Source organism: Oryzias melastigma, linkage group LG13, assembly GCF_002922805.2.
Source record: "Oryzias melastigma strain HK-1 linkage group LG13, ASM292280v2, whole genome shotgun sequence".
Taxonomy (NCBI): Eukaryota; Metazoa; Chordata; class Actinopteri; order Beloniformes; family Adrianichthyidae; genus Oryzias; species Oryzias melastigma.
Genome location: NC_050524.1, coordinates 19,989,694 through 20,004,413, shown reverse-complemented (window position 1 = coordinate 20,004,413; position 14,720 = coordinate 19,989,694). Strand labels below are relative to the sequence as shown.

At 40.4% G+C, this 14,720-nt stretch overlaps 1 protein-coding gene across 2 annotated transcripts in view; it reads right to left on the bottom strand.

The window, feature by feature from the left end:
- acsl3a (acyl-CoA synthetase long chain family member 3a) overlaps window positions 1-14,720 on the bottom strand; it is a 31,278-nt gene that overhangs the window by 13,822 nt on the left and 2,736 nt on the right. For both annotated transcript variants that reach the window (XM_024277586.1, XM_024277587.1), the window contains exons 2-3: window positions 11,548-12,062; window positions 6,374-6,551 (exon numbers count right to left, since the gene is read on the bottom strand). In XM_024277586.1, the coding sequence (XP_024133354.1) occupies window positions 6,374-6,551; window positions 11,548-11,922 (553 nt within the window). In that variant the 5' untranslated portion in view covers window positions 11,923-12,062. The remainder of the gene's footprint in view (window positions 1-6,373; window positions 6,552-11,547; window positions 12,063-14,720) is intronic.

The window sequence follows — 14,720 nt, the reverse complement described above, 5'->3', positions numbered from 1 at the left end:
ACAATGAATCCAGCCATGAAGATGTGACTGTAGTTATTAAAGAAACACATAGCTCAGTGTATTGAGACTCTTTTATAGCAAATTTTAGCCTCAGCATTTCCTTTATTTTCTATTTTTATGTCTGTTTTATTGTTTCTTTTAACTAATGTGTCTTACAACTTTATGTTTTAAATCATGTTTATATGTGTCTCTTTTGTTCAGCACCTTGTGATCAACGGCATTTTGATGAAAAGTGCTATAAAAATGAAGTGATTGATTGATAGATTAATTGATAGGAGCCCACACAGTCAGAGGAGCTTCACCACAGTCTCCACCCACACATGGGGGACAGCAACGGGAACCACTCCACAGCTGTGAAGCTGCAATGCTGGATCCCATTTGGCCCAGTGAAGGCGAGAACTGTGGTAACAACCACAGACCAAACTGGTGAGCCCTGTTACAAAGGATCCCCATAAGGAAACACAGGGGATAAAACCAGACAATAAGAAGAAAACTTGTATGAAAAACATTGAGTGCATTTAGATACATAGAATCAGTGGCGGACTAAGCAGATTGGGGGCCCTGGGCGAACAGTAAGATGAGTCCCTCTGTGATTGTTGTATTAATTTGTTTCTTTTTTTAAATCCTAACCCAGGGTAAAACGTCCATAACATATGTAATTTATTTAATTTGTCAGGTTTTACTAAAGAAGACAAAAGAAACACAAATATTTAAATTATGGAACAAAACAATATACTTTGGAGTGGCGTCAACAACAAAATAAATCTCAAAATGACAACTTCCTGCCCCTCCTTTTGCCTTTCCTTTCTTTTTCTGTCTCTTCTCCTTCTTGACTTTTTTTACTTTTATTTGAGTACATTTAATTATGTTCTTCTTTTTCCTGTTTTGTTTTCCTTCCTGCACTTTATTAGGCATAGCAGCAAATTTTGGGCTTTCTCTTTGGTTTTTCACATCTGGCTGATTACTGCTTTTTTTTTTCTTTTTAAACTCTTGAAAGTCTCTCTGTGAGCTAATTTGATGTTGACAGAATCTTCTATTGTTGCAGATTTACGGGGGCAGGATGAAACATTTTCACTTGAGTGGTCTTATCTCAGTGATATATATATATATATATATATATAATGGAAGAGTCAAATAATGGTTGGCATGAAAATTATTTTAGAAATATTTTCAAGTCTTCACTTTGGGGCCCAATAAGTGTTGGGGGCCCAGGCAGTCGCCTACCTTTGCTTAATGGTAAGTTAGTCCCTGCAAAGAATAAAATCAAGCAAATAATTTAAAAATATAAAATTGATAACCAAGTAAGATCATCTAATAATGGGTCTTTGCGATCTCTGTGGCCATACGGGTTCTCCAGCTGGCTGTTCCAGAGACGAGGACTGAAGTGGCAGAACGAAGCCTCACTTTATGTTCTGTGATCATCACCTTAGGAACAACTAAAAGACCAGAACTGGAGAACCTGAGGGTCCGAGAGGGCTCATACTTTAAAAGAATATCACTGAGGTAAGAAGGTCATAAAAATGTATAAGCTATAAAAAGAATGGCAGTAAAGCCCTTTATTTAGCACCTTATTTTACATACCACACTTTAATGGCATAATTATTACGTTGATTACGTTGTTCATTTATATTCTTTAATAAGAGTTAGACAACTCTTTATTTCTGTTCAGTTGTTAAAGTTACGGCGGTAGTCAGTTATTTTCTGAGTTCATTTCGTGTCTATTTATCTCTGTAAAAATGTAATCTATTTTTGATTCTTTTTGCTCTTCTCATCTGGCCGTTCGGTCCGTTACGATTACTGTATTTTTCAGCGTGGCGTAGCGTGGTGTTTCACAGAGTCCATAAATTATTACCTTTTAGTTGTAAAATGTATAGTCTGCAGGTTACCACACAACTGTACAAATCAGAATGTGTTTTTGAATGTGGACTTTAAAGAAACCTTGTTCTAAAAGATCTTCTTTCACTTTCTTTAGAGGAACACAGCTATGAGCTGTGTTTGTTTTTAATATCTGGAAACAAATCTGTGGTCGGTTGAACAAAACCGCTCTGACACAAACTACTTCAATTAAAATCAAAATTATTTCAGTAGCACATAAAACAGCATCAGACAGACGCTCCCCCAGCAGCGTCACAACAAAGGTCACTGCAGAACCTCACTGTCTCATCGACTTTATTCTTTTTTTTAAGCTTCTTCTACTGTAGTACATGTGACATCGGAGAAACTGCTACTTTCATCCAGGCTGAAACCTAAAAGGATTTGAGGGTTGCAGACTTTATGTGTGTTTACGGAGCAAAGTAAGATTTGTTTTTAGAAAACTTCAGTTAATCAAACTCAGAAATGACATTTTTAGCAGAAAAATATTGTTTTTTGCTTGTGTTTTATCTGTTTTGCTCATAAAAGTTTGATGATTTTCTGCTGACAATAGTAGATCTTAGATGTAAAAGGGGTCACTGTTTTAATACCATTAATCTTATTAAAAAGTGGATTTTTTTTCATTCTTAAAGATATAATAAGAAAGAGAATAAAACAGAGAAAACATGCCTGTGCATGAACTGTTAATGTGCATATTTTGAGTATTTGCTCATCGATAAAAATACCAAAACAAAAGTACAAGTTACAGACAAAATCTCTGGGGAGGCAGAGAAATGCGGTCTGAAAGATCCCGGCGAGAGCCCGATGACGTGAGTCGTAGCACCCGAGGTAAAGAGGACAGAGGAAGCCTCCAACCAGGGAAAGAGAAAGGAGGGAAAGAGAAGTGACAGAAACAAACAACTGTGGAAAAAGATGGAGAGACGAGTGAGACCACGCTGTGACCCTGACAACACACTGACACAGGCTCTGGGACGCTACACTCATGCGTCATGGAGTTTAAACGCTTCCTGTGCTGCTCCTCGGTGTCTGTGAGTGTGGGTGTGTGTGTGTGTCTGCTAGGACATCGACTCACAATCACTTCACAACAAAAGTCCCTTTAGGGAAGCAAGGGACCAATGAAAACACTGATGTTTGACGAAACATCAAAGGGGAATTTTGAAATATAAAAATCCTGAAACACATCCTCAAACATTCAGTTCAAATACGTACAACACATGAATATACACACACACACACACACCCCGATACACAAACAACAAATCCTAAAACACATTTGACAAACATTCAGTTCAAATAACTATATTACCAAAAGTATTGGCTCATCAATCCAAATGATCAGAATCAGGTGTCCTAATCAGTAGCTACTCTCAGGAGCTCAGAATTCCAGCATCAAACTGTCATAGGATGACACCTGTGCAACAAATCCAATCCTCGCTCCTAAATATTCCACAGTCAACTGTCAGCTCCATAACCAAAAGGAACAGCAACTCAGCCACCAAGTGATTGACCACATAAACTGATGGAGAGGGGTCAGCGGATGCTAAAGCTCATAGTGTGAAGAGGTCTCTGACTTTCTCCACTGTCAATTGCTGCAGAGCTCAAACCTTCATGTGACCTTCAGATGAGCCCAAGTACAGTACAGAGAGAGCTTCATGGAATGGGTTTCCATGGCCAAGCAGCTGCATCCAACTTACACATCACCAAGTGCAATGCAAAGCGCCAGATGCAGTAGAGTAAAGCATGCTGCACTACACTCTAGAGCTTGGAGACGCCTTCTCTGGAGTGATGAATCATGCTTTTCCATCTGGGAATCTGATGGATGAGTCTGTTTGGAGGTTCCCAGGTGAGCGGTGCATTTGCATTGTGCCGAGTGTGAAATTTGGTGGAGGAGGAATGATGTTGTGGGCTAGTTTTTCAACAGGGGGCTTGGTACCTTGGTACCTTAGTTCCAGTGAGAGGAACTTTGTCTGAAATATTTTGAACAATTCCATCCACCCAACCTTGTGGGAACAGTTTGGAATGGGCCCTTCCTCTCCCAAAATGACTGTGCACCAGTGCACAAAGCAAAGACATAGGGGATAAAGTCTGCTGTGGATGAACTTGACTGGCCTGCACAGAGTCCTGACCTGAACCCCAGTGAACATCTTTGGGAGGAATTAGAGAGGAGACTGAGAGCCAGGTCTTCTCCACCAACATCAGTGTGTGATCTGACCAATGCATTTTTAGAAGAATGGTCAAACATTCCTATAAATAAACTCCTCAACCTTGTGGACAACCTTCCCGGAAGAGTTGAAGCTGTGACAGCAGCAAAAGATGGACTGACATCATATTGAACTCTTAGGAATGGGATGGCACTTCAGTTCATATGCGACTCAAGGCAGGTGATTTTTGATAACATAATACATGTACAACACATGAACACACACAGACACACACAGAGATATAAAGACACACACACACAAGAAAGGTATTGTTCAAACACCATTCATAAACTAATCTGCTTTTTACACTTGCACATATACACACACAAACCACACACAAACAGAGATACATGCACAACAAAGATTCAGCTGAAATACTTGTAACATATCTGCTTTTTACAAAAATACACATGGATGTACACACATACATAGATGCGTATGTATACATAGACAAATACACACATACATAGGTGCACAGACTACATAGAGGGATGTCCATAATAAGACAGATGAACAAAGACAAAGATGCAGACTCAAATATGCACAAAAAGATACACACACAGTGATATACACACACAAACAGACACACACATATGCACAGTGCAGCTGAGGTAGAGCGGTCAACCTCTGATTGAATGGTCTGAGGCACCTAACCCCCCACCCCGCCTGCTCTAGAGCCATCAGTGTTTGAATGTGTGCACAGCTGAATGTGACTCGTGACTGTAAATTAATGTTTTCATAAAGGCAGTAAAGAGTAAAGTATTCACCACTTACCACATGCACATACACTGTCACATAGACATTTATGCACATGCACACAAATCCACAAACAAGCAGACATGCAGCGATGCGGCACACAGTGCATGAGTTCACTGGGGGCCTTTGGCTGAATCCTTAATGCTTTTATCAACATGAGCTCCTCACGTAGACTCTTTCACTCCTCCTCTGACGCCATCGCCCTCCACTCGCCTTCCCTTCTTCCCTCTGTTGCTTTTTCCTCTTTAGCCTCTGTGGGGGTTTATCCACTGTCCCCAGCTTTTCCCCCGTCCAGTGTTTGTGTTTGCAAGGGACAAAGATGCTTTGTTGGCCTATTTCAACACGATATTTTAAAAAGATGACAGCTTAATGGAGCCAAAACCAGCACATGGACAACATCAAGGAACCCTGCTGGACTCTAAGACCTTTAAAGAGCTGCTAGTGGTTTTTACAATAAACTAAATGGGGTTTTATCTCTTTAGCAGAGAAACTGTTAAATCGTTATAAATCTGCTGAGTTGCACTTTCAAAGTAAAACTACGTTTTTTTTCTAACAGTGTAACCAGATATATCAGATTTGTCCCACAGTACATTGGTGCAATAAATCTGACTCCTCTGAGAATATCAGTACATGTCTATCTCAAAACAACAAAACTTTGAAGGAAGTGAAGCGTAAATCCAGCAGAAAAATGGGACACTTGTGTGAGAGCAAAGCAAACAGAACAGGCTGACATTTTTCTGTCTCTGAAGGCCTTTTAAATAAACTAAGTAAATATCTGTAGTACACTCGCATGACAGAAGGGTGTGCTATCAGCTGAAACATTACCAGAGTTACTTGGGTGATGAGCGGCTGCACGGTTTAAAACAAAAAAATTATGACCACCATAACCTGTTCTACTGGCACTCTCTGATCCTCAGAGATCAAGATGCTAATCTGTTTCAACACAAATAAGGAGAATCTGATGGTGATTCATTCAGGATTTGCTACAACATGGTTCCTTCATCCTTCCTGTTTGTTCTGAATGGAGAACAGTTTGCTTCTGTTTACTCTTTGGAGGACATTCTTATCATGTCCAGTTACAAGTGAATCTATGTGAAGTTGGGCTTGGAATGACCAATAATTTCCAGATTCAATTCGATTCACCAGGGTATAAATTCATTTGGTTCATTTTTTTTAATTCTTTCAATTTGATTCAATTTTGTTCTTTTGCATATAGTTGCACATAGTTTCATGCAAACAGTTGCTTTCAATCCTTCTGTTTTTTACCAAAGATTTCTGTCCTCTACCACCAAGAATCTCTGAGGTTCTCGGGAGAAGGACGTTTTTTTGGCAGAAAAGGAAATGGATAAAGATCAATCTCTAGTTTTACAAATCAATTCTTTGTTTACTGGACTCGAATCTATTTAGAATAAATTCTTTAAACCCAGGCCAAGTGTGAAGCTCATCCAGACATGACTGTAATCACTGACTGTCATTGCCTTCATGGATCTATAGATGAGTTTCACGTGAAATGTGCTGAACGTCTGGAGAAATCCTGGACTTACGTGGGAAATTGTATGCAAAGCAGGCCTGGGCAGCAATAAGCCATTCTGCTCTGGTCTCACAGAAGATGGCGATGTTGGTTTTTGGCCGCTGCCCCAACGATGCCAAGCCACTGCCCAGCTGAGTTGCTGCGTTAATGGTCTCCTGGTAAGACATCCATCGGTACTCACCCAGAACTACCTGCAAAGGAGATGGAACAAAAGAGAGTCATAAGTCCTCAGCTTAAGACGACATATAGAAACTACAATGATTCCACACATGCAATACTGGTTCTAACATTCCTGACCTTCATTGCATCTTTGTCTTTGCTTAAAAAGCTTGGAAAAGTACTTTTACTCTATTCTTTGTTTTTTAAATCCCAATCCCTTATCTCCTGTTGGGTTTTCAACTGGCTGTAATTTGGAACATTTTAAACATCTGTTTGATTCATGCCAATATAGTCGACCCACTGTTTTCTTGGTATATGGGATATATTTATAGCACTTTACTACATTCTCAGAGTACACATTCTCACTCCCAACTCATTATAAATGAACATATGGTTCGGACCCCCTACGCGTCATTTTTTAACATTTTGGGTGTTCCTAACTCACTGTTTTTTGACATGCTAGCTGTTCCCATTAAATCAAGAATCCTCAACCCGCGGGACGCAGTAATGGACTTGGAACGAGTAACGGTTGTCTCTGGTCCGGTATCGACCAACCTCCGGACTGGTACCGGTTTGCAGGCCGGAGGATGGGGACCTGTAATTTCATGGGAACAGCCAGCATATCAAAAAACAACGAGTTGGGGACACCCAAAATGTCAAAAAGTGATGCGGACAATAAGTCCATATATGACGAGTTGAGAGTGAGAATGTGTTGTCTTAGAAGGTCTAAAACGCTTTACAGTCACAGTTCCACACTCACACATATTTATACACTGATGGCGGTTCTGCTGCCTAACACTGGTATAACCACCAGGAGCAATATGGGTTTCAGTGTTTTGCCCAAGGACAATTTGACACATGGGCGCTAAAGGCAGAAACTGAACTTGTGATTTTTTGATCAGAAGTCAATTTCTCTACCTCTGCACCATGGTTGCCCCCTGGGTCAAATCATTTTCTTTGTTTTGCTGGTCGAATAAAACATAAATCTGAAAGTCTACTTATTTTAAAGGCTTATGTGTCAGGTGCAAAGGAGATCAAATAAATGCTTCATTCATTTCAACATATACACATATTTGTAGTTTAATTAAATAATGGAGTAACTTTACCTTTTCCACAATAAGATAATCTCCTGGTTGTACCATTCAGTCGACAGTCTGTCTTCTGATGAAAATGAATTGGCCTAAAAAGGCTCAAACGGAATCTCAATAATGAATAATTTTACACTCACAAATCAAATGCCCCCAAATTTGTAACAGAATCAAGTATTTGCATCTGTGTTTATAGAATATGACCAAAAAACTTTACTGAAATAGTTTTCTGTTGTAAAAGTGTTGAGAACACAAAAAAACACTACACTCCAGCCGGTTCATGCAGAGGCTTATAGCATCGTGTTTTGATGACGTGATGGTATAAACTGTTTGATCTGTGTCTGTACATTATGTCTGCAGATGGGACGGGACTGAAACACAGATTTGGGTTGATGTTTCTAGACATGTTGGTGTTTTAAGATGTTTCAATGCCTTACTTGTGTTTTCAGAAACAGTAGAAAACAATACCCCTTCTTCTCCTTCCTCTATCATGTCAGTGGGAAATGAGACAGAGTTCTTGGTTTATCCATTTACTTGATAATATAAAATGCCTCTTGTACATTCTTTAGTGATGCTATAATGACCCCTAGTGGTCCTTAAGGGTTTGTGCAAATAAATGCACACTTCAAGAAATTAGTACCAATCTGTTTTTCCTTTGTTGGGAAATGTTAACTGGGTGCTAAACATAACCGGTAAGCTACTTTACGTTGCAGCAACAAGTGTTTCCACAGTAGGTTTAGACAGATCAATATAATCAGGCTTAAAGGGTTTAAGGAGAAATTTAAGGGGGGAGAAAGTTAGTAAACTCCTGAAAGTGCACATGTTGTGCATAGTGCAAAACAGAAAACGCTGTAAGTCTCCCACGTGTTTCGTCTTAGCTGTTTGTCACAGTTCTAATAAACATGTACAGTACGAGCCTGCAGCTAAAAGCAGCAGTTATTAGGAGCAGTAAATTGCTGAACAGGATCAATTAAATCATAAAGCCAAATGCGTATTTCTTGTCATTTGACTACTTTTTAGATAAAAAAATCCCAGATTCTGAATCTTAAAAATGAAGGTGGAAAGGGTCAAGATCTATGGGAATTGTTGCGTGATTTGGACTCTTGCAGAACCCTGGTGGAGGGTATCAGTCTGTGGTTCTGCTGAGGGATTATGGAAGTTCTGCTTGTTCTAATAACAGCTTCAGCCTCTTCTGGGTTGTTGGATCAGGAGTTTTAGATCTTTTATGTTGTATTCTTCATAAAACGTTCTGGATTCAGTCAAAGACAGATGATTCCATGACCAAAGTCTTTGTGATTTTCTGGTACTTTGACTCTGAGGACAGGTAAAAAAGCGGCATCTCAGTAAAGAAGGAGGACTGAACTTCACCAAAGCCTCCTGGATTTCATTTTCTTTCTTCAGCAGATGACACAGCTCCTCAAACCACCAATGGATGAAGAAACTGTTCACTGGACCTCGAGCAACCTGGAATTTATGCCACTTCTCTGTTTTTCTAGAAGGTAGAACTTTGAAATGCTTTTTGGTTTTAACTGAAAGGAGTACTTTCCAAAAGTCCAACCAATAGTCTTTTTGTAGGGCAACTCAAACATTATCTCTGGTTCAAAGAACAGAATTAAAAGTCTATGTCTTGGTCACGTCTGTGCATTGTGGCTCATAAAATGACTCCAGTAAAATCCATATGAATCTTTTCCAAATGCTTGAAAGTAACTTGTTTCCAAATTTTCTAAATCAGGGGTATCAAACTCACAGGGGGCAAAAATCCAAAACACACCTTAGGTTACGGGCCGAACAGGATGAACATTTATTGAACACACTAAAACTATTTTTTTTAAACTTTACGAACTTAACTTTTAAACATAACTATGAATTAAAACAGGCAGGAATATTATTCCAGAATAAATCAACTTAAACCTTAAATAACTTTCAATATTTTACTCTCCGTAAAAATATGTTTTGTCAAAATTATACAAGTTAGAAATAATCACAAGATAACATTGGGTCCCTAATAACAATAAAATATAATTACCTGGAGGGCCGGATCAGGATCCAGGTAATTAATTGATTGACTATTAATTAATTGACTTTGACACATGTGTTCTAAAGGTTGTAGATATCTCTGGACACACCACTTCCAGTCAACATCCCATGCTTGTGTTTCAGCAAAGACCTTTAGTCCTGTTCCCTCCATCTGAGGGAGGATCTGTAGTGCGTTTACAAGGTCTGCTGTCATCCCAATGACAGAAGAGTTAGGGTCTATTCAGACTGGACACATTTGGCCATCTTAAAGTGAACCAGAGTTGTTTCCCCAAATATTCCAGAATACATTTTCAGTCTGAATGCACCCAGACGGACCCTGGCCTTAGACCCATTTTTGAGGGGGTCTCAGTTTCTTTCCCAGTCAGACTGTGGGCTAGGTGAAGGGCTGACACGCAGGAGCCCTGGGTTCGATTCCCAGAGTTGTCCACTGATCCCCACCCAGATTGGGTCCTTAGGCAAGACCCTTGATGCTGCTGCCTAACTGGGTCCTTGTGCCCCTCAAGTACAGGGTTGTTGTCAGGAAGGGCGTCTGACGTAAAAAACTATGCAAAACAGTGGGTGCTGTTACGCTGTGGCGACCCCAAAAGGGATAAGCCGAAAGTGAACTACTCAGTAAAAGTGATCAACAAAACACAGAGTCAATGTCTAGTGAAGAAAAAGCCTTGAAAGTCAACAAAATAAGCTTCCATCACTGCAAGAAATTTATAAAGAAACAGAAACCACAAAGTTCTACAGTTGTTCTTCTATAAACTTTGTAAAAAGTAAAATGTTCCTTCTTCGCAAGCTGGAAAAGTTTAAAAACACATGGTGGTGCTGGACATACCTTTAAAAATCTATAACTACCACATATTTATCACAAAAGCACTCAGCTGAGGAAGACACTGTTAAACTCTTTAGGAAAATTAATTTATACCAAAAACTGCAGTTACAGTCCACATACTAGAATCTAATTCACACATGAACTGAAGAGGGAATGCCGTACTGAAAAAGATGGTTTGTGACCCCGCCCACTTCTTTGTTCTGTAGCACATCCTGACCATGGATTCAGGAAACAAAATATTTATAACTTGAAAATCTCTGTTGCCTCTAAAATACTAGTTGACAAATATAGGTGGGTCTTATCATGGCATCTTATTCAAGGATTATTAGGAGACAAAAACTGTTTTATGAATAAATGTACCACAAGGCTGTCAGAATTCTTATTGAACTGAATTATCTCAATGCTGAATATGTCAAGGATGGACCTCGCCTTTGGCCAACAGTTACTGGGACAGGCTCCAGCAACATTTTAACTCTCTAAGGGATTCAATGGGTTTGGAAAATCAATGAAAGGATGGATGGATTTGTCTTGGTGTTTTTGTCTTAGCTCTCCTAGGTCTCAGCTGTTTTTATCTTTATCCTAGATGCTGGTTACATATTTGTAAAGACCAAAAGAAAAAAAAAACGTTGTTTTTATCTCAATAAATAAAGGCCCAGAACTGAGAGTCTTTGCCGATGGCTACATTACTCTACTTTATATAACACATTAAAACTGTCTTTTCCTACAAATGTAAATGAACCGAAGTGATTCGAATGACACATTAACTGAATCCTCCTGACTGTTTACAGGCTGTAGCTGTAAAACAAACACAGAACTGTTTCAGAGTCAAACAAACTAAAGATTTGACCATTAAAAAAAAAAAATCTAATTTTTTGAGCATGTTCTCAGTATTTTCCCCTCGTCTTCTCTACATTCCCCTCGGTTGAGTTTCTGGGTTTTAAGTGTTGTCAGAACAACAGAGTTTGTAGCAGAAATGTGAGCCTAGTCATCCAAATTGAGAGGAACAGTCTGATCAAACGGTGGAGACTGAAGTTTAACCTGTTAAATCTTTTCAAAGTCGTGCTTTAAAGAGTGACTCCTTACCTTCTTGAACACCTTGCCATTACTCTGTCGCTCATCCTCCTCACTGATCACCTCCCTGGTCCCGAGGCAGTCTCTGTATGGGAACTGTGTGGAGGCGTAGGCAAAGATCTTATCCAAGGTATTGACTCCAGGGCGTAGTACTGATGCCAGCCTTTTTGAGGAGCTGACTGCTCTGTAGGGTCCCTCTGGACATCCCAGGACGGAGCGAGCCTTGATTATCTTGGCTCTGTCTTTCTCTGAACCATAAGAGCCTTGGTGTGCTCTTGAACCCCAGCTGAGGAGGTATGAAGGCAGGAATGTGATGGTAGTGTAGATGAAGACCATGAGATGAAAGAGCAGCAGCAGCATGGGGTTCAGGTCCTCCTTTCGCTTCATCTTGGAGAGTCTGGGGGATGCAGGGGTGATGATGATGACGATGGCGGTGCTGAGGAAGGTTTCGCTGCTCTTCAGAGGCTCCTCTTTATTCTTCCTTCAGAGCGTGGACCACTTCTCTTCCAGTAAAATGTCCAGCTGTCCTGAAACAGAGAAGAACATCTCGTTTCAAAGCTAATTATTTGGTCGCAACATGATCAAAGTCAAAGAAAATACTTGTTCAAAACAAAGTAGGAAGTTGCAATGTCGATTTCAAAGAAGAATATTGACAGAATATCACAGCAGTATAGTGATGCTCTTCCTGCTCCATACACACAGCATATCAATGCCATTCATCATAAGTATTAAAGACAGAAAAATGATGAAAGACAGAGAAATAGAGGAGACCTAATAAAGGACAGGAAGAAAATAACTAAAAAGTCAAAAAAAAAGGCATAATCTGAAAGAACTTTTAAGACAACATTCATCTGCTCCACGTACTCAGGCAGCATCTTTAGATACAGTTTCCGACTGACCAGAGGATGGAGACTATAGCCTTTATCCCAAGTGCTCTCACAAATATATGCGGGTAAAAAATGGTCAAACTTGTACGGGGCACATAGGTGGCCCACATGTAAATTCCAAGACTGCTTAATAAACGAGTATAAAGAAAAAATGTATGCACATTTTTTCTACAATCATGCTGCAGCCAACTGGTTAGAGTGAACACTTCTGTAACACCTAAGGACAAGTAAGGGCGAAGTAGCTGAAACTTACGAGCAACTAGTGTAGCGTAAGAACACCGTACCACAGAAGTGCGTGTAACTATCCTTACGAATACTTCATAATACACTTTTTAGAGCTTGATGTATTCATGCATCTTAGCTGTTTCATCCTGAATAGTGGCTTCCACGCTGACTAGTCCTTGGCCTCCTTTCTTGTGGCTAGCATACAGTCTCAGGGTGGTGGATTTGGGATGGAGCCCTCCATGCATGGTGAGGAGCTTTCGTGTCTTAACATCTGTGCTCTGTATCTCTTCCTTTGGCCATCTTATTATTCCTGCAGGGTATCTGATGACTTGCAGTGCGTAGCTGTTTATTGCCCGGGTCTTGTTCTTGCCATTGAGCTGGCTTCTCAGGACCTGTCTTACTTGTAGGAAGTATTTGGCAGTTGCCATTTGCCTGTGGGATACCAAGGTACTTGTAACTGTCCTCAGTGTCTGCTATTGTTCCTTCCTTCTCTTTGTCACTATCCAGCTGCATTTCTCAAGCCCGAATGACATCCCAATGTCAGTACTGTAGATCCTGGTGGTGTGGATCAGGGAGTGAAAGTCCCGGTTGCTCTTAGCGTATAGCTTGGTGTCATCCATGTAGAGAAGGTGAGTGATGGTGGTGGCCCCATCGACAATCCTGTAGATTATTTGGCTGAGACCTTGGCGGAACAGCAGTGGCGACAGAGCGTTGCATTCATATATGCCATATTGATGGACACTTGTGCAATTGCTTTGCCATTGGTTTCAAGGGTGGTTTTCCACAACTTCCTCGAGTTCCCTATGAAGGCCCCTAAAGTCCTGTTTATGTTGTACAGCTCCATGCATTCAGCGATCCACGTGTGTGGCATTGAGTCATAGGCTTTCTTGTAATCAATCCAGGCTGTGCACAGGTTGGTGTGTCGTGACATGCAGTCTTCAGTGACTGTCCTGTCAACCAGCAGCTGGTGTTTTCCTCCTATGGAATCTCTACCAATGCCCTTCTATGCATTGCTCATGTAATGATCCATGTTGCAGTTAAGGGTGGAGTAAATAAATGTCTTGCACTTTGTTGTTTTTACTCTATAGGTTGAGAATGTCAAACAAGGCCATCATCACCCGTTATGGTGGTGTCCGCATGCACACAGGAGCCTTAATAATTGAACAGAAAGGCTCAGCACATGTTTCCCTTTAACCTCCAACACTAACTTAAGATCCCATTGGCGCTGACCCCGCCTCTTTCAAGTGTCCCTTTGCCACTCATAAATAAGTCAGACTTCCCCAGCAGAGACGAGCATCTGCTCCCTGTGGGACGTGGACTCTTTTCTGTTCAGTGCTGTTGTTTCAGCTGGTGTTTAGTCACACAGCACAAACGTCTGCGTGTTCCAGTGTTCAATCCCCTGCTGAGACTCATTCTTCAATCCAGACCTTCTTTTCCCGTTTGATTCCTCACATTAAACAAACTAACAAAGGAAAAGAGAGAAACCTGAAGCACTTCCACTGCTGGATCAGCATGAAGAAGAGGACTTGTGAACTCCTGCACTATATCTGGCGGAAATGAACTCACTACAGCTTTCTGTTCATTACCCAATAAGACAGATCTTGTAATGAAAAGCAGAATTCACCACACTATAAAAGTATTCAATGAAGATTATTATTTTAACTTGAAAATATATTGAGTCTTTATAAAAATGCTTTAGCATAAATATACATAATGATTGGTGGGTGCAGGCTGTCTGCAGCTGAAAAATAGGGGGTAACCTGTACAGGGCATATACGTGACCCGCACAAAATGTTAGAATTGCAGACCCTCAGTGAGCCAGTAGTTCATCATGTCCATTTTTTTATATAGCATGCAGCATGCGAGAGGTCATAGTGAACACAACAAGTGAAGTAGGTGAGATGCAAACATGTCCAATTTTTCAGTTTTTTCAACCCCTACAAATCCTGTAGAATGTGCAAGGGGCCCGTTGCCCATTCCTTGCACCTTGCTAATAACGAAAGTGTGGTGTAAGGACACAGTACAACAGTTTCACCCATACGTCATAAGTGCATCCAACTTCCATTACCCTTA